The 23492-nt window shown below is 39.9% G+C and overlaps 1 protein-coding gene and 1 long non-coding RNA gene across 4 annotated transcripts in view; both read left to right on the forward strand.

Annotated features, from left to right (window-relative positions):
- Window positions 1-23492, forward strand: part of syt7b (synaptotagmin VIIb) — a 100815-nt gene that overhangs the window by 27749 nt on the left and 49574 nt on the right. For all 3 annotated transcript variants that reach the window (XM_085759748.1, XM_085759757.1, XM_085759765.1), the window contains exon 3: window positions 20305-20408. In XM_085759748.1, the coding sequence (XP_085615874.1) occupies window positions 20305-20408 (104 nt within the window). The remainder of the gene's footprint in view (window positions 1-20304; window positions 20409-23492) is intronic.
- On the forward strand, window positions 9306-10219 carry LOC146989565 (uncharacterized). Its single transcript, XR_015035622.1, has 3 exons — window positions 9306-9441; window positions 9586-9678; window positions 9954-10219. It is a non-coding gene; the product is annotated as an uncharacterized LOC146989565 (long non-coding RNA).

A 23492-nucleotide genomic window follows, 5' to 3' on the forward strand; every position in this document is an offset into this window, starting at 1 on the left:
CAGTCACACCGCTCCAGGCCACGCGCTAGTAAGTATGCTACTGAGCAGTTGTCGCTGTGTTACTGCCGAAAAAAAACAGTAGGTGGGTGACAAGGAGTTGACAGAGTTAAACTTCAAGAGGTGTGTGTTTTCTTAAAGGCTTTTTAAGCCTGAATGCATTCAACCTGACAGCTTCTCCTCAACCTATCGTGAGTTTAGGAATCACTGAGTGATGCTGAGAAGTAGGTAGATGTAGGTAAAAGGTAAAGACTGAGGTTCTCAGTCTGGGGAGTGTGGAGAATAAAAGTTTTGTTGGACAAGGTCGATTTTATGGAGCATAAAAACACAGTATTTGTTATACACATTTAGTCATTAATGTACATTTCCAGCATTGTTTCATATGGGTTACATGATGCAATCAATGGAAGCAGATAAATTATACAGTTTTAGAAAGTGTTTAAAATAAAATATAAAAAAGAGGAAGGGGGAAGTGTTGAGCAAAATGGTAATATGGTACAGTATGGTTCAGTATGATATAGTTTTTAAGGGAATTGAGAATAGAGAACTCAATTTACATTGGAATAGAAGAGAATTAGGGACCAGATAAGCACGTGTTTTTGAAATACACATTCATTCATCGTAGATATCAGTGTCACCCAGTCAGTTTTTGGTCCAGACTGAAATATCTCACAGCTGTGGAATGGATTGCAATAAAACCTCTTCACATTCATCATGCCCAGAAGATTAATCCCCTTACTTTGATAATACCATGACATCTCCTCTTTTCCCTCTTTCACTTCACAATTTTCATGTATTTCTCACAAATACAATTACCATTAAAAAGAAAATATTGGACAGAGCAAACATGCAAGGGAGTCCAAAAAATCCTTAAGAAGCTTGACAAAAGGAGTTCACTAAATAAGATGGACATTGTGCATCAGCTCCTCTGATCCCAGTTGGTCCAAAACCAGAGATGTTCTTCCTGCCCCTTCAGACCTGCCGCTTGTTGTTTTGTTGGAGTTTCAGCTCCAACTTCCTCCTGTTTTCCCTCTGAGACTCCCTTCATCTTCACTTTCAGTCCCTCTTCCATCGCCCTCATCTCCTCCGTTATTGACGGCTCTAAAAGCCCTCTTCTGAGTGTCCTTGATGTTTGTTGTTAGCAATAGCTTCTTATTTGGATCACACTGGACACCCTCTTCTGGAGCTATCCACATAGAAGGTGGTGTAGTCAAGCTGCCATTTGAACAACCCCCGACTTTTCATGTAGCACCATTATCAGGTAAAAATTTGAATGCACTAACGATTGCAGTCTCAACAACCTTAGACTCTATTTTTATTTGGGGTTATAAACACGGCTGTGGATTTATCTGGTCTCACCGCAACTTGTTTTGCTCTTGTGAAATATAATGTTGGTCTCAAAGCTTTGTCTCATAGTTGACTAAACAAAATAACTTGGCAGAAGGAAATTGTTCTTAGGTTGAACTGCTGACCGCATGCTTGCCTCATTTCATGGTCCAGAACTACTGGCTGTCTGTAGCTCTGCCTGTTAATAAGGGAGCGTGGGGAAGGAGGGAGGTAGAGTTTGGCCTGGTTTCTACAGTCGTCAGCTGTGAATATTTTATTCTTTTTACATCTGATGTGGGATGGATGCTCTCCGGAGTCGTATCTTCAATGTATAGTATATTGTGTAATAGGGGTAGATGTGTGCGTGTGCAGGCTTACAGTATGTGTGTATCTGCCTTTTGTGTCTTTGAGAAAGAAGAAGAGACAGTAGGCAAGATACAGAGGAAGAGACAGATCAGACAGGACCTGGACAGACAGCGGAAGAGCTGAAATGGAAGACCGATCTTATCGTGCAGTGATGTTTCACTGAGAAGATTAGAATTTGAATCTTGGCACGAGTCCACAGGTCTGACTTTAGGGGCGCAGACGCTGTATTGACGGAGGAAAATTACACAATATGTGCCTCAAAGAAAGAGTGTTAAATCACAGACATGCACACAGGTCTTTCATCAGAGCCAAGGCTCATTGATACATGTGGGGAGCGAAGGCCGGCTCGTGTGGTCCAATCCAACAGACCAGCTACTGTTGCTCAAATCGCTGAAGAAGTTCATGCTGGTTCTGATAGAAAGGTGTCAAAATACACAGAGCATCGCAGTGTGTTGCATATTTGGCAGCAAAAGGGTGGTTCAACACAATATTAGGCAGGTGGTCTTAATATTATGCCTGATTGGTGAAGGAAAATATCATCTCCCTGGAAATAAAGAAAAAAATTATATGCAGCTTCCTGTGGGATTGCAGCAAACTGGACATTGTATTGTGAAGATCCCCAGTATTGTGGCAGCTCCATCTGCTCTTAGGGATGATTGGCAGCACATTTATGGGACCAGGTGCAGTGATCCTCCAAAAAACACAGAATTATTTTTATTTCAAGGCAAAAAAAAGAGAGAGAGAGAGAGAGAGAGACGAGGCTGGATTTCATATTCAGACTGTGTGAGCTCTGCAGGCAGACTAGCCGGTTAAACCAATTGTAAACTCTCTCTCCATCTTTTTCATTTCTTTGCCCCAACTGTTCCCACATTAAGCTTCTGTCACCTCAGTCAATTTTCCGTCTCTGAAGTATGATATTGTGAGACTTCGGGGCATATTAACCCTCAGACATAAAAGTTTGCCACACTTAGATAATCGGCAGGACTGTAACTCAATTTCAAAGTACATTTCAAAGGATCACGTTAAAGCCGGGACGTTTATTTACAGTTTATTAACAGTCAGCGAAAGTAATAATGTTTCACCTTTTGAGCCTAAAATAGCCTTTTAACATTCACATTATACTGTGTAATCCCTTAAAAGAGACATTATACTTTAATAATTGTGTGGCCTCTATACGTTATTCTTATTTAAACCGGATAACAAAATGTTTTTATATTTTACATCTACAAGTAGAGAATATTTACAGGTAGAAGAATAATTAAGGAACACCAGAGTCTTATGTGATATTTCATCAAAGATTCAAGGTTTACTGTAGCTCCATTGTCATGCTACAATAGGGAATTGATTGTACATTGTGTAAGCAAGTGGGACCCGTTAAAAATTACACACCCAGAAAAGGTATAAAAGAAAAGACTGATTCGAATTGCATTTAACAAGCAGAAACAGGAAAACACCCAATAAAGCAGAGGTGTCGTCCTGAGCTGTGACCAGGCTCTGATAGATGGAGAGAGAGGATGTTTGTTGGGGGACCGTGTGGTTTGACATGTGGATCCTCATCACAGAGAATATTTGTTCACACAACAACAGTGGGCTCTTCCAGATAAAGTGTGCTGTGCTGGTGGCCTGAAGGTGGAGCAGAAGCAAATCCTCTCCACACCAGAGATTCAAACTTGGCCCTCTGTATTCTGTTGCAGAGAAATGTATTCAGTCCTATCTGCCAGTCTCCTGGCGCTTTCTCCAGGCCAGCTGCAAAAGGATTTGTGTAGTAAAAAAAAAAATCCAAAATTCAATTTCTGAGTTGCAGAATCACCTTATACTCTAAATTGGCTTTGATGTGTTTGTGCACAGCTTTGCTTTTAGGGGAAGTACAGGTGGTGCATGTGTTGCCACTGATTGGCATGTTTGAGAATACTAGTGTTTTGTTTGTCCAGGAATTTGGTTTTGTTCAGAGAGATTTCTGTGATGTTTCACTGTCAGGCGTCGGTGTGTTGTTCTGCCGTAACATAATGGTGAACTCAGTAAAAGCTTTCACCACAAAATTTTGGACATTTTTCTCACTCATCTCATCAACCCATTTTACATCTACCAACTGCTTCACTGTCAGATCGGTGTTTACGGCAGAACTCTCTAGTTCACACTATTATTTACAATCCATAACATGTTCATTCAAACATACCATCACAATCCTAGAAAGCTGAATATGAGTCAGACGCGCACCTCGTATATATGTCGTGGTTAAAGGGATAGTTCAACATTTTGGCATATTGGCCCATTGCCATAATCCCTATAGTTTTAGGAGTAGGTCCGTTACCTTTAGTTGTCGGTGCAAGCTGTTTTTAGAACTACGCTACGGAGGCTCATGGGATTTCTTGGTTTCCCTCATCAAACTCATCAAATACACAATCCAACAACTCCAAAACGCTCTGGTGGACAAGTTGTGACCTGCACATTCACCACGCTATGAGATAATAACAGAACGTTACCAGACAGAGTTGTTTTCGAGGTAAATTCATGCAAAACCGCTGATGCGCGTTCCTGTCGGGGGCAGTTTTTCAGCAAGCACGCTCTGCATTTGCTTTGAAACCAACTCTGTCTCGTAACGTTCTGTTATTATCTCATGGCGTGGTGAATGTGCAGGTCACAACTTGTCCACCAGAGCGTTTTAGGTGGCTCGGCTCCGCTGTTCTGAAAATAGCTTGCTTCGACAATTAAAGGTAACAAACCTACTCCTAAAACTATAGGGATTATGGTAATGGGCCAATTTGCCAAAATGTTGAACTGTCACTTTAAGTTTTAATTAAACTATAGCCACTGCACAATGGATTATGGGAAACTGTTGCATTTGGAGGAGTCTTTGAAATGGGAAAGACCATGTCGGTTTGTCCCATTATCCATGGAGAAATGTGGACTTCAGAGGATCCAGCTCTCCTATCACAACTTCCTCTGTGATGGGTTTATTAAATAATTTTTATTAACAATCGGCACATCCAGAGGTCAATTAACAGGAGGAATGTTTAGTGCTAAAACGCTTTGTAAAATGCTCCAAAGCCTAAGAGCCTTAAAAATTAGGGAATGTTCTTTCAGAGTGGCTCCTAAATTGGCTGGTTAGTTAGCAGCTATTCTTGTAACAACCCGAGGCGTTTAGCGAAGAGACTGCTGGATCATCTTGTCCAGTAAATCAACCATAACTCCGGCTCTCCAGCAAAAAGACAGATACTTGGTGTAAGACTCCATAATGAAACTGCATCTATAAAAATAACTCACAAGACTACTTTCCTTCAATACAAATGATAAGCTCAAACTCAGGCAAGTGGGTTGCAATATGCCAGATTACAAGACTATTTTTCAGAGCTGGGAGGACTGATGACAGCGTCTCTATGAGGCAATAGTGCAAAAGGGAATTGGACTCACTCAGGCTGCAATGGCAGGGTTGTTTTTTTTGTTTTTCATTGGATCAGGGTTGCATTTTATGACTAACAACTGTAGAGACAATGCAGCTATTAGTCACATCTTGTCCACAAAGTCAATCTTATATATTGTAAATACAGCTGATTTCAACTTCCATTTGCATGATAGCACAGATTAGAGGTTTTGTTACGTAATTTTTCTTTTGCTATAGGGAAGAGCTGTTCATAGTGACTGTGCTATACCCAACAGTAAAAGTTATCTGAGTTCAAATTTGAAACATTTTTCCTTAAAACAATGTGATATTTCCCCACAGAATTGCATTTTATGTAAATTAATGTTTAAATGCATGCATGGACTGCTTGATTTAGATTTTCAATCACAGAGGTTTATTGTGTGACTTTAATTTGAAAGAAAATATGAAATTATTATTACATTATTTAATTCAATTTATTGTGGTCATTGTACCCGTAGCTGAGTGTTTATCTTTGTAGTTCTCTTCAATAATGCCTCACTATGTGTGGTGACCCACTATTGTTGAAAACTGAGCTGGGAGTTTTGAGAATTTGGAGGCACTAAGAAAATCACCACCATAAATCAAAATAAACTATTTATATAGATTAACAACTAAGGTCAAAATCAGCCTTAATACTTGGCAACTTCCATACTTGACCTGCTCAGAGCCCATATATTCCCTCTGAAGACATAAATGTGTAAAAATGGGTCATAAACATAGTGGAGTAGTGAATTAATTTAAAGATCTTTTCATACAATTTGGTGACAAAAAAACAAAAACAAAGATCATTAACATGCTCATCCTTCATCACAACAGCAAAATTCTGAATAAATGGACTGTGAAATTGATAAACCACATTATATGTCATTATCAGATCATGCCGTGTATGGAATTGCAGTATAACGACATCTAAAATTGTGTTGAGTGAAGCTTAATTAGTAGGTAAATAATAATGAAACTTAACTTGTTTTCCTCACCGCGCTCGCTGTGTCTGCTCTCGCTGTCTTTTAAAAGCAGGCATCTGTTTTTGTGTTTCATTCAGTCCACCACTTTTTGATAGTTTTTAACCTCTCCCGAAGAAACCGGGCTTTCATCTCCAGTCCTACTCTTCAGCATCTCTGTGTGAGTCATAATGACTCCTCAGCTGTGTCCATTCACCCATAGCCTGCCTTGTCGCACACAGTAAACCTCTGGATCCTCCTCATTACGGACAACAGATCACAGTTCTTTCTTACACATACACACACACACACACACTTTGATGGGTCCGCCTGCAGACTGTTAAGATGTTTTGCCTGGATAAACACACCTGCCTGTCAAGTGTATAAGGTAATGAGTCAGTCATGGCTGTGCAGTATTACGTCCCTCTGAGACGGCAACAACAACAACAATAGCCAGTTTACAGGAGGTCGCATGTGGAGTTCAGAAAACATGGTCTTTAGTCACTGAAGCAATAAACTAATGTTCTTGTTGTCCAAGGTTTTGCTCTGTGTTTGATCCCCCAACACTAGTCATACATCTGTCCTGATATACTCGGATGTTGTGTGTTGAAATGAAAAAAATACTGTTTAAATTGGAGAGTCGCCAGTGTTTTTGGATGCCCGTCCCCTGTGAGGCCTGGCTTGAGTAAGGAGCAGGCAACAGAGCGAGTGGTTTTGACGTTTCAGTTGAATGAGATGCAGGGTTACAGAGTCACAGCGATGGTTTGGCAGGAGTGTAATGAAATCTGCTGGCATGCATTAGGGAGTGTATGTTTCCCCCAAAAGACAAGGGGAAACAAATGGGCAGGTGAAATGGGGAAAAGTCAACTTACACTAAACATTATGAATGCAAGAGAGATTTATCTAACTCATGTCTCATTCACAAACATGAAGAAATAAAATCCTGTTTTGTCAGCCACAGCTACGGTGAAGGACGCCCTCTAACCATGTCGCACTGTATTAAGGTAAACTGTGCCTCGGCTACATGTTCACAGTAAGACATTTCACCACTCACCCACTCTGTTGTCACTTTCATATCTCTAATGCGCTTTAGTTCAGGTCTGTTTTGGGTTGAATGCGACTTATTAGGGAGTAGGAGTTATCATGAATTCATCAGACAGAGGTGTTGCTCATTTTCAGAAGAATTTTCCGATCTGCCACTGCCATTACAACCATTGTGACAACACTATAATTTAGGCTTAGGCATGAAAATTGACTTGGTTGTTTTAGGGAAAGATAATGGTTTGGATTAAACAAACACTTTGCTAAAATAGCAGGACCTTTGTCATCATGGTTTCAAACGCATGGTTAAGGGTAAGGAATGACTATTTGAAATAGGAAACAAACCCTGGTGTCCTGTGTAAAAGTCTGATGTTTTGTTCACCAACAGATCCATCTGAACATCCTCTATAATCTAATATAATATCATCTAAGATCTGACTTCCTCCTTTGCTTCAGTCATCATTAGGTTTTGCCATTTGAACATAGATATATATTGAATGTATAGGAGCACTCACAGATACAACTCTGGTGCTGCCGTTCATCTTGTAGACAATCTGCACTATAGTCCTGCACCATTTTGTGAACATAATATCTCAATAACACATTTAAAGGGACATTGTGTAACTTCTCCTGCACTGTAAATCTAAACATTGGCTTTAATAAAAGGTATTAAGTGTACTTAACTCAGTTTTTATTAACATGTTGGTAACACTCATTTTGAATAAGTTACTAGTACATTGGGGTTGAAAAACCTTCCAAACTCAGTATGCTCAAGTTGTATTGATTTAGAAAAACCAAGTCCTGGGAACTTGTGCCTTTTCAAGAGTAAATGTACTTAGTTACATGTAACTATGAGCATTTACTCTTATACTTTAACACCCTACATATTAGAGGTGTTGGCACTTAAAGTATTTTTTTCTCGTTAAGTTACTTCCATAGAGGGTTACTTCCTATTCTACTGTCTTACACTTCAGAGGAATTTGCTCCTCTAATTTTTTTTTTTTAACTTCATTTCTTTTCTTCCTTTTACATAACATTATTGGCACAATTGTATTGTTTACAACAAACAAATATCATATAATCTGTAGTTTTAAATTAAACAATTCAAAACTGTGGATCTAACAGAAGTCTGTCAGTCAGCGAGCAGGGCTGGCAGTGCCACACTCCGCCACTGCGCCACTGCGCCCTCCCCTCCCCCACACGTTTCAACGGTTGCGCATGCGCACTGACTGCACAGGTCATCAACCGACATCAACCGACACCTGCCTCTCGGCGCGCCGCGCGGTGGACACGACACGGCTGCAACCGCCATCGTTCTTCTGCTGCTGGAAACATTTGGTGAGTCCATGCTTGACTAAAAGGGGACTATGCAAGTCTGTTCGCTTTTCTGCTGTTTCGCTAACGGTCCTCCCGGCCAATGCATGTGTTTTAGATGAAACCGTCGAGAAAACAATCGATAGAGCGATTGATAACATTATCTATCATGTGCGATGTTACGACGTGTGTCTCTGTGTAGTCTTATCCGTCATAAACAAGAGATTAGGGGTTACAGGCCACGTTTGTGTAGCAGTGCTAATGCTAACATTATCTTAACAATAAGGTGGATGTACTTCAAAAAACTTATTTCACCGCTCCATATATTGATTTTTCGCGCGTGGCCATATATTGATTTTTTGCAGCTTCATTGTAAACAGATGCACATGGCCAGGGACTGCTAGCAAAACAGAGCAGCCGACTTGCAGTTCCTCTTTGATTTAACATTTGAAATCCCTAGTTTAATGTTACACTGCTTTCATATTTCCATTGAAGGTAGGCTCTACTCCCCAGTCCCCTCCTCAAGCACAGACTTTTTTTCTCCCCCCCCCAAGGGAGGGACAGGTAGTTAGTTAGTTATTTTTGTCATGAATGGTCCCTGGGAGTTTAAGATTTCTCTTGACTGCATTTTTGAAAGCAGGTTTGATAAGATAAACAAAATAAAAATAGAATTTGAGAAAATAAATGTCACTGTAGATTCACAATGATATAGCCTAAGTCTTTGTAAATGTTTATGCTTTAACATCTTGTTTTCAAGTAAAGAACTCTTGCTCTTACAGTGAGGATTTATTGATGTCACCCAATATTATATGAAATAGTATGGTATGTGATTTTAGCATGCTTACCCCCACAACCCCATCACCCTACTTTTTTTTTTTTTTTTAGGTTTTTGCAGAGTTTAGCAGAATTGCCAACAAACATCTTGAAAGCAGTTTCTTTGAGTCTCTTGACAAGCACACGCCACGCATCATTGAACCCCTGCAGTCAAAAAAAGGAGCTGCTGGACAGAAAATTCAAGAATTAATGGACAACTTGGTAAGAAATTAATTGTTTCATGTTTTTGAGGAGTTCTTACTCTCATCTACATACACTGATACAGACCAACATTTTCATTCTCTGTTTGACTTGTACCTTGTAATTTTTTATTCTAATTGATGTTTTCTGTCTCTGTCTTATTAGTCATCAGATGTAACAGCAAGACGCTCTGTGGTCCTCAAAGGGCTTCCCATGATCTTTGGAGATGACCCAAACAGGTTCTAAAAGACATGTTTTGTAAGTACTTGGGCACAAAATACATCATATTCACTTGTAATACAGACATCAAACATATACAGTATGTCCCTCACATTTCTGCCTGTATTCATTGATGTAGGCCTTTCTTTACTGTCTTATCTATCACTTTATTTCAAATTTAGAGGGTGTTATTGTATTGTAGCTTTTGTGTCTCTCCATCACAGACCTTAGTGTATAGTTTATAATGATCGTAGTGTCTAACTATCCAAATACTTCCTGACTTACAAATTCATTTGCTGATTGTTTCTTTTCAGGAGACAACGAAAGATGAGGCCATAGACAATGTCACAGTCGGTGTATTGACCATCCTGAGTGAAGATGATCCTGAGCAGCCCGTTTCCACAGCCATCATCCTTGAGGGAGGTATTGTGATGGACAAAATTCGGGATTTGCCACAGGCAGTTTGCCTCATATTTGGCCTCACACATGCCTTGAACCTCGATTACCCAAAATGCGTTGGAAACACATTCATTCAAAGTGTAATGCTTGGTTTGGGAAACAAAGCCCTCCCCCCTAAACTGCTAACAGTTAAAAACATGTTGTTTAACGAATGAGGAGTCAGATGTGCGGTAGCACTCAACAACCTTTGTTCTCATTATTGCACCATGCATACAATCTGTGTTAAAGGGATAATTCACCCAAAATTGAAATTTCACTCATGATCTCCTCCCCCTCATGTGGACTAAGGGCTGGAAGAAGTTTCAGAGTCCTCCGTGGCTTCTCTGAGTTACAGGGGGTCTCGGCGTAGCAGTGCATGTCCATATAACGGTTGCAAATGGATACCAACTGTCTATATTTCAAGCTTGTTTTGTAGCGGAAGCTTCTCGAAGCTCCTCTTCCCGGTTCGTCAAATTTGGACGAACTGGGAAGAGGACGGACCCTGGTTCGTCCTCTTATTTCAAGCTTGTTTGTAGCAGAAGCTCCTCTTCCTGGTCCGTCAAATTTGGACGAACCGGGAAGAGGAGCTTTGAGAAGCTTCCGCTACAAAACAAGCTTGAAATATAGACTTGTTTAATTTTTTTCGGGGCAATTTTGCATTTCGGGGGCTTCAATACAAGACGGACATTACATACGAGCAGCATGGAGGTATTTGGATGTTTTTTGGTGTGTCTTTTTGTTACGAAGACAGTTGGTATCCATTTGCAACCGTTATATGGACATGCACTGCTACGCCGAGACCCCCTGTAACTCAGAGAAGCTACGGAGGACTCTGAAACTTCTCCCAGCCCTTAGTCCACATGAGGCGGAGGAGATCATGAGTGAAATTTCAATTTTGGGTGAACTATCCCTTTAAGATTCACACTAAATCTGCATACTGTTTATGTTCTTATGATAGAGAAGGGAGGTTTGGTGCTTTTATTAAACAGCATTTTGAACTGTTTAAGAGTGAAGTGAAAACATTATCATTTTGTTGTTCAATTGATACTCAGACCTGTTCAGTGCTTTTATAATAGTGCCTTCTTGGGATGCAGGTGTTGAATTATGTGTAAAAAGAAATGATATGTTGGATAATGTGGCCAGCAAATACTCCATCAAAAATTGTGAGCACTAAATCTGCGTACTGTTAATTCTGTGCACATGTGAAATAAATTGAATGCAGATAACACTCTTTTTCGCAGTATTTTTTTCTTTCAAATTAAGTGATGATGACAAAGTTATTTTAAGTTCTGTAGACTCAGAATTTACAAGTTTATTTCAGTACAGTAAAGTTACAATAAATTAGTTATTTTAAGTAATATACAATCATCACAAGCAAGTTAATTCAAGAGCTGTGAACTCAAAATACCCAAGTTTAGTTTAGTATAGTAAACTCATTTTAAACAAGTTCTCGCAAGTACTGCACACTTATATTTAATAAGTTACATGTACTTACTTAATCAAGTTTACTTAACTCAGTTAGTTTAAGGCAATAAGTTTGCATATTTTTTTTGAGTAAAGTCAACTTATTATATCTTACAGTGTGTTATCTATTCAGGAAAATCAATTATTTGGTTCAAAAGTCTGTTTTTCATTAATCAGTAATCACCCCCATCAACAAACTGAAGTGTTCCGGTAAGCTCTGAATTTGCCGTTCATATCATTCATATATACATCAAACAGGTAAGCTCGGTGCTGGCTGCCATGTCGTTTCGCCATGTTTTTACGTTCAGTGGCAGCGTGACGGTAGGACACCACGGAAACTCAGCGGAGACACCGGAGCTGTCGGCTCAGGTCGAGGTGGCGTCTGTGAAAAGGACCACTTGTTTACATAGAGGCTTGTTTATGCCATTACATGCAGCGGCTGTCGTCCGTCTGCCGTCTGCCCAATTTCACGTGAATGCAGCATTAAAAAATACGATTGAGTTGCTTGCGATATATAACCGCAACGCTAGATGGGAGTAATTCCTACACAATGTACCTTTAAGGAAGTTCTCTACATTTGGCCTTGAGGATGGAGTGATTACATTGCCTGTGACAAACCCACTTTGGTCACAACTTGAGAGTTACTTCACCGGTAACAACACTGTTTCGCATGAAGTCAGACGAACCAATGATGTCCACCGGTGTTTTTTATTTTTACCCCAATATCAGTAGTCTTTGAGTGAGACCGGCCAATTCACAGCTGATACAGATCATTTCTTTTGTGTTTTGTTAGCAGCTGGTTTAGGATTTGTTCGGCCTGCTCGGCTCGACCAGTAAGAATCAACGTAATCCGATAAAAGGACCACAACCATAATGAAGGCACCCCTACTTATTATCTTTTTTTATTAAATCTCCAGTACCTACAGTACGTATATAAATCTAGTTCAGTTTCTGGTACTTCATTGTTCAGCCTTGGAGGTCGATGCTTGGTCTGGACAGACCTGTACTGTATGTAAACATCAACTTCACTGATTGACAGAGGTTGTTTGGCTGAGTAGTGATTTTTTCTTGTGTGTTTCTCTGACACCTGTAAAAAATGTCATGCTTCAGGCTTTACTTTACGTAGGTCAAAGCATTGGAAAGATTGACACCCCACCCCTCAGGCAACCAGTATTTATGGACAACAACTTGCTGGGTGAGTTAAGTGGCAGTAGAACTAAAGGAACAGATCTGTGTGACAAAACGCATCTGCAGCAGGTGGTAGTCAAATAAAGGAGTCCATTTATTCCCCTCCGAAATAAATACACTGACAATAATAATGGTAAAACTAATTTCACAGATGACAATATATTTCACAGTTAAATCAAACAAATAAATGTGTACTGACTACTTAACCATGTACTTACTGTATGACAGAAGGGCTCCACAAAACTGAACTCTGCCAACAGTCAGGTGGTTTCATGTGAGACAAACTCACACCTGCTGGGAATTCAAGATTGAGCCGGCTGTCTCCTCTACCTGCCAGACTTCTCACAGCTTCCTCCTGCTTCTTCACTCCTGCCGTTGAAACTGAGTCATGAGGAGTAAATAATGCAATCTTCAGAGTCAGTGAACTGTAACCTTTTTCCTTTAGTGTCTCAATCTAGTGCTGTCGTGATCCCAGACACTTGGTACCAATACTAATGATAAAATCCCAGGATTTCTCAATATTACATTAACAAAATACCACAACAAATTGACAAAAGCTGAAGCACCACACCACCATGTAGTCATTGTGCAAGCAGTGGTTTAAATCGACTAACAAGGCGACGGAGCCATGGTGTGAAAACATTCATTTAAGTAATCAGCATTATTTTTTGATAACAGCCGAGTAATGATGTCAAATCCGGTTCACATTATAAGCTGCCGCTACATTAGCCTAATCAAGATAACGTTAGCCTTTGTGAACACTGTGAGGAGTTGCAACTGATGTCACAGCTCTCAAACTACAGTGGCAACATTACAACATTTGAACATTTTGAGGATGTGTAAAGTTATAACAACTAAAAAACCACTCATCCTGAATCTTATGCATACATCTGTGGGGGCCTCTCTTTGCGCTGCTTCCCTGCTTTTCTGCTTCCTCATTTAATTTCAAACACCTCAGGGCGCTGTTTGCATGTCGGCTTTTGTTTGTCCACAACTTGTCCCTGATGATCCCGTTTTAAATTGCAGAATATCTCCATTTATCAGTCGTAGTGGCCTGTTCCTGCACCTGTTGTTACAGTTTATTGTATTAGCAATTCCCTCTATAACACTTGTGAGGTTATTATACTGTCCTTTACATCAACTACGGTGCTTTCATTGATGTAGAAAAAATGTCGTTTGGTATTGACGTGTCGGTCCTTGTGAAATCCACACCGTTAGTCCATTCAAGAAGCAGTCCAGATAACGGAGACGCCTGAAGTGAGGCTGAGCTTTGATACAGTCGTTGTCTTTTAAACAGACACACTTTTCCTCTTTGATTCCTCCTCTGTTTCCCTCATAATTGAATGCCTATATTCCTCCCACTGGTCGCCACTTCTTCTGGCAGTGCGTCTATTGTGCCAGTCAAGGGTCGCCTCCCCGCGGTGGCGGCCCTCTCCATGTTGCGCCGACCTACAACAAGAGCTGCTCCTCCGGAGGTCTCCAGTGACTAATAGCGCTTATTCTCTGTGTCGTGCCAGGTGCCAACACCAGGGGCTGAGTGAACAGAGCACAAACAGATAAGCACGGCAGGTGGAAGAGAGGAGACGCAGAGAGAGTAAGGGGTAAATTTGACAAGAGAAGAGAGCACCGAGTGAATTAGGAAGAACTGTGAGGGGGAGTGTTGGATAGAAAAGCTAGAGAGAGAAGGCGAGAGCTTCGTCTTTGAGGGATAATTACACTTTATTACAACTTTGTCTTACGTTCAGAATATTTCAGTGATATGAACAGTGCACTCGCTAAAATGATTGGATCAGGCAGCTTTTAAATGAATAAACCCAGGAGTGTGAGAACCTATATCTGTCTCTCCGTCTTCTGACTTTCAGCACAAGCTAGATTGGCTTAGTTTATCTGCCATTTGATGTGTGGGCGGTAACATACAGTTAGAGTTAATTTTAGCTTTTTTTTCTGCTGTTGGTGGAGGCAAAGTTGAAGAGAATAGTAAGACAGAAAAAGAAAACAAAACCCTCTGTAGAGCTGCAGAGTCAGGTGATTATTCTTCATCCTGTCCTTCATTTTACATTATCTAAGTCATCTGATTTGATATTAGCATAGGAAATCTGGGTTAATAGTGTTGTGGTATGCTAGTTACTCACAGAGGTGCTTTGTGACAGTAATTAAGGCAGGTGAAACTCGTTTAGAGTGACTTGCATTTGAGTTATAGTGATTTGCTTTGTGAAATTATAAAAAAGAATCTCATAGAAAGTTTTTCATCGTGAGGTAGATTTTATTTTGAGGTTAACCTTGTAGGTACATGTTTTCTGATTCATCATCGTTAGTCCTTTTATAACAAATGGCCATCAACAAAAAACAGCAATTTCAAGACCATTCAGCAGTGAGTAAGTTGACAAACAGAGGGTGATGAATATACTCAGTGAGAGAGTGGCACTTCCAGTCGCAGGTGTCTCGTTAAAGTAAATAGGCTTATATATACTGAATAAATATATTTTGTATGAATAAAATGTGGTAACTGATTCATATTCTGGGTGAACAGGAGCTCGCTCAAGGCACATTCCCACCACATCGCCAAAACTGTGCTGAATTAAACAGTGAATGTTGATTAATGTGTTACTGGAGCCTAATGTGTCACATGTCACAAAGATAGATAACAGTCTCGAATTGAAAATGCCAGCAAATCTTTACACATTGACTTGTACTCAGTATAGGACCCGGTATCATTACTGGTGTACGGCTCAGACAGGGAAAAAAACAAAAAACAGCTCCTTTAACCAGATCATTTTTCTCTCCTCATTTCTGAGTTTGACTCTATGTTTTTTTTCTTTAATCTTTTCTTTATCAATCATATTCTGTAAAAATAAAAAATAATGAACTGACATGAGGCTATTTCTCAGATGAACAGTTCTAATCATTAGATCTGGGTTATATATTTTATAATTACCACATGCGTGCTAACAGAGACGGTCCAAGTGGGAAGATGGGGGAGACAAGAATAACAATTAATAGGGGAATATTCAGAATGATACCTCACTTCTGTTCGCAATTACCTATGGATCTGTCTTTGCATTGCATTTGGTGATTAACTAAATAATTACAGGGCATATATGCAGACACTAGACAGTCTATAATACATAGGGAGAATAACACTGAGAAAGAGAGAGTGTGTTTGAGTGATAGCAGCAATACTGCAAGAGTCCCTTGTTTACACTTGGAGCCATGGGAGGTGCCCAGTGTGATACCAAACACAGCTCAGTAATGTGCTGCATCTGGAGGTAATCCACATTTATTGAACCTTCCATGACCTGACTTTACTTTACATCCCTGTATCATAGCAGGCACTGTATTTTTTTTTTCCAGAGCTTTTAAGCATGTAGCACGCCGTCTTCATCTGCAGGTGGAGTTTGTTTCATAATGCAGACAAAACATTTTAAAATTGCTGTGGATAAAAATCAATCATCTACGGAGATCCACCCATGAAGAAGTCAAAATACAGGTGAAATGTCTGGAAAAAAGCGAACGAAAACAACCAATTATAAAAGTGATGTATCAGTATTGGAGTCAAGTATCAGAATCAGTGGATATGAGTTAAATCTACGATGAAATTCATGAGGGTTTATTAGAGGGGGGAAAAAAGCCGACCAGCTGCCCACCTTACATGTAGTTTCATATTTAGTATTTGGTATCTTGAACTTTTATTGATCAAGTCTGCAGTATATTTATCAAACAGGTATCGTCTCAGGCAGAAGGGAGATGTCTGTAATGAGGACTCCTCCAGACGCTTGTTCACTCACTTCAACAATATGAGGTTTTCTTCCAGGTGGTTAAACCGATTCCAATAGTTGTTTCCCTTAAAAAGGAACGGTTTCATTGTTCCACTGTTCCTCGTTTTTCAGCTTGCATGTTGCATGTTCATATTCAAAACTTATCTAATATGATATTTAGTCACTTTTAGACAGGCAACATGAAAAAGCAACTAATAGCACTGGCCTTTCTAACCACAGTTTTCATTATTCCTTCATTATTTCTCCAGTCACTTCCTGTTTAACATTTTTTAAATTATAGTGCACCTTATAACCCTTTAGAGTACAGCTTCTATTATTGTGGTTTCAAAATGATATATTACTGATCATTGTTCCCAGCTGAGTCCTTAGAGGAAGAAAAAAGAAGCTTCTGAACAATCTGATTTTAATGTGGCCAGTTACAGCAACACGTGGCCAGGAGGTCATTTTAGGAGAGTTATGAGCTGCTGTGGGTGGTAGATTTTTGGAGAGTATGAGCTCATCTTCTTGGCAAAGACCTTGTCCTCATGTGAATAAATCAAGAACAGATCACTGGAGGGACACTGTTAGCTGAGGTAATACAAGTGTTGCATCCAGCCATCATCGTAAAGTGAGAAGCCGAAACCACAAAGCAGCGTTCAATCCTCATCTGTAATCATACTCTGGAAGAACGAGACCCAGCAGGATGATATTCTGTGTCAGGTTGTTGGCTTTCTCTCTCTCTCTCTGTGTGGCGAGAGATTCGCTCCTGAAAAACCTGCGTGCCGTCGTCTTTATGTTGATGTTCAGGGAGGACATTTCCTGGGTGATTCAGAGTCGGGAACGAGACATTTCTGCAGTTGCTGTCCTTCATGTGTGTATTGTTCATGTTTACCTCCGAAGCCGAATGATGAAACAAGACAATAAACACACTGCTGCTGAGCTCTGTTTGTTCCAGCTCGGCCCGGTCTGTTCTCCCAGTGCACAGATCTCACTTTAATCTGTCGGTTGGAGGACCGGTGGGAACGGACGCTCTCCATGGTGCTGAAGCCTGCGTGACATGAAGTCGGCGGTCGGTTGTGTGCGCGGTGGTTAAACTCACTATAGGATCTCATTTCTACCTGGTATTAAGATGCAATAGCTGGATTATTATGAGATCTGATCGTCTCATTTACTCCAATTATTCATTGATAGCATTATTTAAATTCTACTCACACATTTTCCCTTTGATGTGGAAGAAGTTGTCTATGGCTTTTTTTGCAAGGTAGCTTGAGATATCAGGAGGAGAGGGAATGAAGTCTCTGATTCTGTGTGATCACAGTATGAGCCGGGACGTCTCTGCATGTGGTCCGGACAATCTGATGGAGCTGTATGCAGGTGTATCCAACAACCAACACATGAGATGAATTACTAGTAGTATTGGTATTATATAGGATTAATTACCTGCCATATTTAGAACAAAACAGGATCAAGGGAACTCTTCTCTGGAACAAAATATTTAAAAAGCCTTTATTGAACAGCTAGTTCTTAATGAAGATTAAAAACACCAACATGTTCCGGCTCACAGGCCTTCATCAGAGCTGCCATATTTACTTGAATCAACTGACAATCTGTCAGTACAGATGTTTGCCAGGCTTTATCTTAAGGTTATATTTGACTTCTGTTTTTATTGTTACAATGCAGGCCTTTTGAAATGACACTTGCAAATCTGTTTACATGCATATACTGTAAGTGTAAAACTAACTAATGGTGTCATGTTATTTTACACTAGTTGTCTCCTTATTTTGACTTCCTTATGCTTTTTTTATGAATGAAACATCAGCACTTGAATATTACATAGGTTACCTGTTCTAGGCTGCTCTAAGTGTTAAAATTCACTTTTCCTGTGTTAATGACTGAAGTCATTAAGTCCCACAGCTGTTAACACATCGTCAGTCAGACCCGTGTGTCCACAGACGGAGGCCCAGCAGTTGTTAAGGGTCTGAGGAGTCATTCTTCTCTCCAGCTGGTTGTGTGTCCTCCAGCTGGAAAAGTATTTCAGCTTCTAGCTGCTACGACGGAGCGGGCTTTCTGTGTTTCTGTGTGTGTTGGTCTAAGACTGAGACCCCTGATCAGTTCAGCGTTTAAAGGCTTTGGAAAGTGACGTTACCACAAGAACACACCCGCTGCTGTGAACTGATAGACAAGAGGAAGAGGGAGGAAATTTAACCTTAATGTGATCTTGATTTTCCAGCATATTCTGCCATGTTTCACTATTTCAAATCTGATACATTATCAACCAGTCGAAAAGACTTGCACTAATTTTGGCGAGGCTGGTGGGGTAAAAGAATTTAACCCAGGATTAATTCAACTCAAGGACACAAACCACTGCATAAATGTTAAGTAGACGAGCCCCTGGAGAAATATAGTGTATATATACTGTATATAATGTGTTTTTTTCTAGAAATTAAAAACACCTCAAGCTGCATATTTTAAACTTTTTTCAAAAGTGAGCAAAGATTGTCCATGTTAAGTATTATTGAACATTTTATATCATAATAATAACAATAATGCCTTTTATTTATAGGCGCCTTTCAGGACTCTCAAGGTCACTTTACAATAAAAGTACAAATAGTAAAACAATGAAACAAACAATAAAACAATAATAAAACTGACTGTGCAGTGATTGTCTTATATATGCTTTGTCAATAATAAAAGTACCATTGAAAGAAACAATAATAAAACAACAATAAAACACTACGGCAACAGTGAACATCAACAATGAAATATATGTAAGAGATGATGTTGGAAAGTGAGGAGAGAACAATCAATTTAGCTTTGTGTGACAGCAGGCGATGCTGATGAGATGATGATATGTTAGAAATGTTTGGATAAGGAAGTACCACAACTACCACAACACAAATATCATCCTTGTTACATTAAGAAAAGCAGTGTTACCAGGAAACTTGGTTTGTGCATTATACAAAATGATGAGGAAAAAGATTAATTAAGTTGTTTTAGCTAATCCACATCGTCTGTTTATTGACCCTCAACACATTTATAAATGTTGAAGGTGCACAGGTGGGGATCAGAAGAGCGATGGGTGGATAACAGAGAGAACCTGCCGTCAGATTAAAATTTCAGGCGGAGGCGGAAACTCCTTAAAAAATGGACTGCATGCGCTGCAAAGAAAAAAGGATGAGGCAGCTCTGAGCTCGTTGTTTGTCGACATTGTTTTGCCGGCGTGCCACTGCATTTTGAATCACTTGGCAGACAAGGTGGCAGATAACTGAATGAACGGCATTGTTGAGAGGCAGTAATTGAAAGAAATAGAGATGAGGAATAGAAGGCAGTGGAGGAAGTTTTCATCTGTCAAGATGGGAACAAAGTTGCTGAAGGATTTACGAGATAGAAGAGGGAAAACGGAAGCTGGTAATTGCGTGGCTTCTGGCCCCATGATATTATCTCTTCCTGACATGGGCGGATCTCCTATTGATACATGCAGCGAGCATGAGCATGAAGCAATCTCTGAGCCTTTGTGTCGTTCCCCCCTCACTCTTGTTTCATTTCTCTCTGTGTCTCACTGATGACAGATGCCAGATGACATAGATGAATGGAGAAAGGGAGGGAAGAAGGAAGGAAGGCACGTTGCAAAGCATCGCTCCTGATTATACCTTCACGTCCCCCGCTCACCCCGAAAATTGTGGGGGGTTTTTTGTCGCACGTTGTTCAGTTTCAACAGCGAACCCGACTTTAAACCTCACTCAGGATGGAAAGTGTTACATTACGTTGTGTTACATCTCTCTCTTTCTCTCTCTTTTCTGCCTTTGTCTCTCTCCCTCAGGCTCAGTGTCTCTCAGTGTGTTCCTGGTGTCTGTTGCGTTCGTAGTGTGTGCCATTTGGCTGGTGGCTCTGTGTGGCGTCTGCACCTGGTGCCAACGTAAACTGGTAAGTTACTGTGCTTATTTTCTCACACCCTCCCAAAGTCATTTCAACTCAGCCGACGTCCTTTGTGAACTTCAATACTGAAACAAATTTGTGTTGAAAACATTCAGATATAAGGAGAAAAAAAAGAAAACAGAGAGGAATAAAAGATAGCAGATCAACGGTAACAGCAGGAGATGCAGATGATCATATACTTCTTTTAGATGTTATATCGCTGCAGCTGATCGGGTAACGTTTTGTTCTCTCGTTCTCCTTTTGTTGGCTGAATTCTGCTTCTGACAAAGGCAGAATTAGCTTTTAATAACGCTCATTAAATTTACATCACTTACTGTCCAGTTGTGATTTGTAAATCGAGTTAAAACAAAAGATCTGAGCTCAGTTTCTGCCATGTTTCCTCCATTGTTTCATCGTCGCTCTGATTTATAACAGTCATCTTTAAATATCTGGATTTGCCTGATGAACAGTGTATAACCAAAGTTGCACTTTTCTGTTTAGACCCAATAATCAAACAATTAATTAAATAAAAGTCGCATTCCCGAACAAAAAATGCCCTTTTCATACAAAACTAAAGAATATTGAACTCTTATTAGCATCATTATCATTTCAAACTTTTTTCTCGATAACAATTTATGAAGTATTTCTTTGGCTTTCGATCGTTCTCTTTTTTTCTCAGCCATGCGCTCGTCACATTCAGCAAAGTGATTGTGTTCCAAGTGATTAAGCAAATTGGCTGTTATCCATTTCGAATCCACCACTGTCTGATAGTCGTGACTGACCCACCCAAGAGGAGGGTGGGGTGTCTGCGTCATTGTTTCTAAAAACAATCTGTTTCTGTCCATCCTGACCACACAAAACAACCGAGTTTTCAAAAATAAAACTGCAGCGTTTCCCAAATTTCCATTTCAGAGGTAGTAAAACTGATCCATAACAGGCAGATGAATCTCCCTTCAGGGATTAATAAACAAATCCTTTTTCTTATTTTTATTCTCAATGTCATCACCGGCTTTATTTTGAGTGAACACAGACTAATTTTTTGTTGGACGAGGTGGTTTTGATCTGTTTTCGGTTGGATTACCAAGCCTTACACTTCGGTATTAAATGTCTAAATTGAAATCAAGAATCAGAAATGCAATGAAAGAAGATCAGAAAATGTGGCCAAACATTCATTGTCAGATTTCTTCATTTCAAAAAGTTTGTTGATACTCAAGCGCTCAGTGGCGAATTCCTGTTCAACATTACACAAACTGAAAACTCCTCACTCCTACATGTCTCTGAACAACACCATGGCATTGAGGATACATCGTCCAGTGAACATCCAGTCTGGTTTTTTTCCATGACACTCTGTGACCTTGAACTGAATGTGTATATACTGTGATTTCCTGCTATGTGTTGAAAAATGTTTTTTTTTGCTGTTTGTGCTCTCTGGCACCGGAGCCACAGAGAGGCCGTATGTTTGGCCATGACAGTAAACATGATCAGAAAACCTGAGTGTGCTCTGTAAACACGGCTTTGTGTGCTCTGAGCTTTGTGCATCATGGCTTCTTGCCTCCAGCGCTAATGATTCATATGCTAATGAGCATCACTCAGAGCTATTGGCTGCCGTGGGAGCCACTGTAATTCCTCCTATATATTCTTATCTGCTGGCATTTCCTACACTCTGTCCTGCTTTCCTTCATCCTACCCTGCCTCCTCTTTGTCCCGCTCTCTCATCCCCGTCTGTCGTTCTGTCCGTTTGAGGAGTGACTGCAGCACAGCAGCTGATGAAACACAGAGTTAACTCGTCTGTTCAGAGAACCAGCAAAGCTAAATGGCAAAATTTTCAAGGGTGGATTTGCAAATATAACTATTAAGAGCTGTTTAAAATTGAAATTTCTCTCAAAAGAGAAAAAATAACAACAGCATTGGACCTAAAAAAACAAACAAACCAGTGGCTTATCTTTGTTTACCCTCAAAGTTATCTGTGTCTGTCTTTGTTTTTGTGTCACCCTCCTTTTTCCTTTTGTACCAAACGCTGGAGCATGTTTGTCTCTTTGCCACTTTATCTCTGTGTCCTTGCCAGAATGTCACTGATTTCTGTTTCCAGGATCATCCCTCTCTTTTCTCACCTCTGCTGCGACTGTAGTTTACCCTTCATAGTCCTTGTCTCTTCTTTTTTTAATCTCACATTTCATTCTAGTGCTTGGTTTTTTGTTTTCTTTTTTATTGTAACACCTCCTAAAGGTTAAATAAATAAAGACCAACAGGTAAATATATATATGTGATGAAAAGGTCAGAGTAATGATTATTTTCATAGTCCATTGGTCAGCTGATTATTTACCCTATGAACTGTTTTGGCTGTGAAATGTCAGAAAGTAGTGAAAAACATCCATCACTTTAGCTGCATGCGGCGTTTCCTTATTGTTGGATTTGTCCAATTAAAGTCTGAAACACAAAGATTTGAAACGGATATTATTCAATAACAAAATGAGCACCTAAAATGTACACAATATATTTGTCTAGAAGACACGATGCAGGGAGACACAGCAACAGATACTGTAGCTACCGGTTTGCAACAGCAGAAGCTCAACAGTGACGAGATTACATCTTCTAATATAACAGCGAGATAACAATAATGACGACGTGAAACGGTGGTAATTATTGTATTTCGGAGATCACAAACACATTTCATTAGTTTTTCCTGCAGTCTCTCTCTCTCCTCCTTTTGTTCAGGGCACTGTTGTACTGAGGCACTCACAGCACGTTGTTAAGGTTATAGAGAGTCTGGTATCTTGCGTAAAATAAAGAAAAAGTCAACACTGGCTCGCAGCATGAGACAGTCTGACTTATTAACATTTAACCGAACCCGTGGTCTTTCCCCAACCTTCACCGCAGTGTCTCTGCTGCCTAAATATGTCCAAGGGCCATAATCCAGGTAGCAAATACATTTTGTACAAAATGTGAATTTGCCAAAGCCAAATGAATCTCATTCAACTCATTTGAATCAGACGTTAGATTTTGTGTGTTTAAAATCAAGAGATAAGTCACGTACTCTTCTGATGAATCACATAAATATGAATGACACATTTCTGGTCATAAAGGAAAAAAAAA

This window comes from Trachurus japonicus, chromosome 3 (genome assembly GCF_045865225.1).
Source record: "Trachurus japonicus isolate A0001 chromosome 3, Traja_1.0".
Classification (NCBI taxonomy): domain Eukaryota; kingdom Metazoa; phylum Chordata; class Actinopteri; order Carangiformes; family Carangidae; genus Trachurus; species Trachurus japonicus.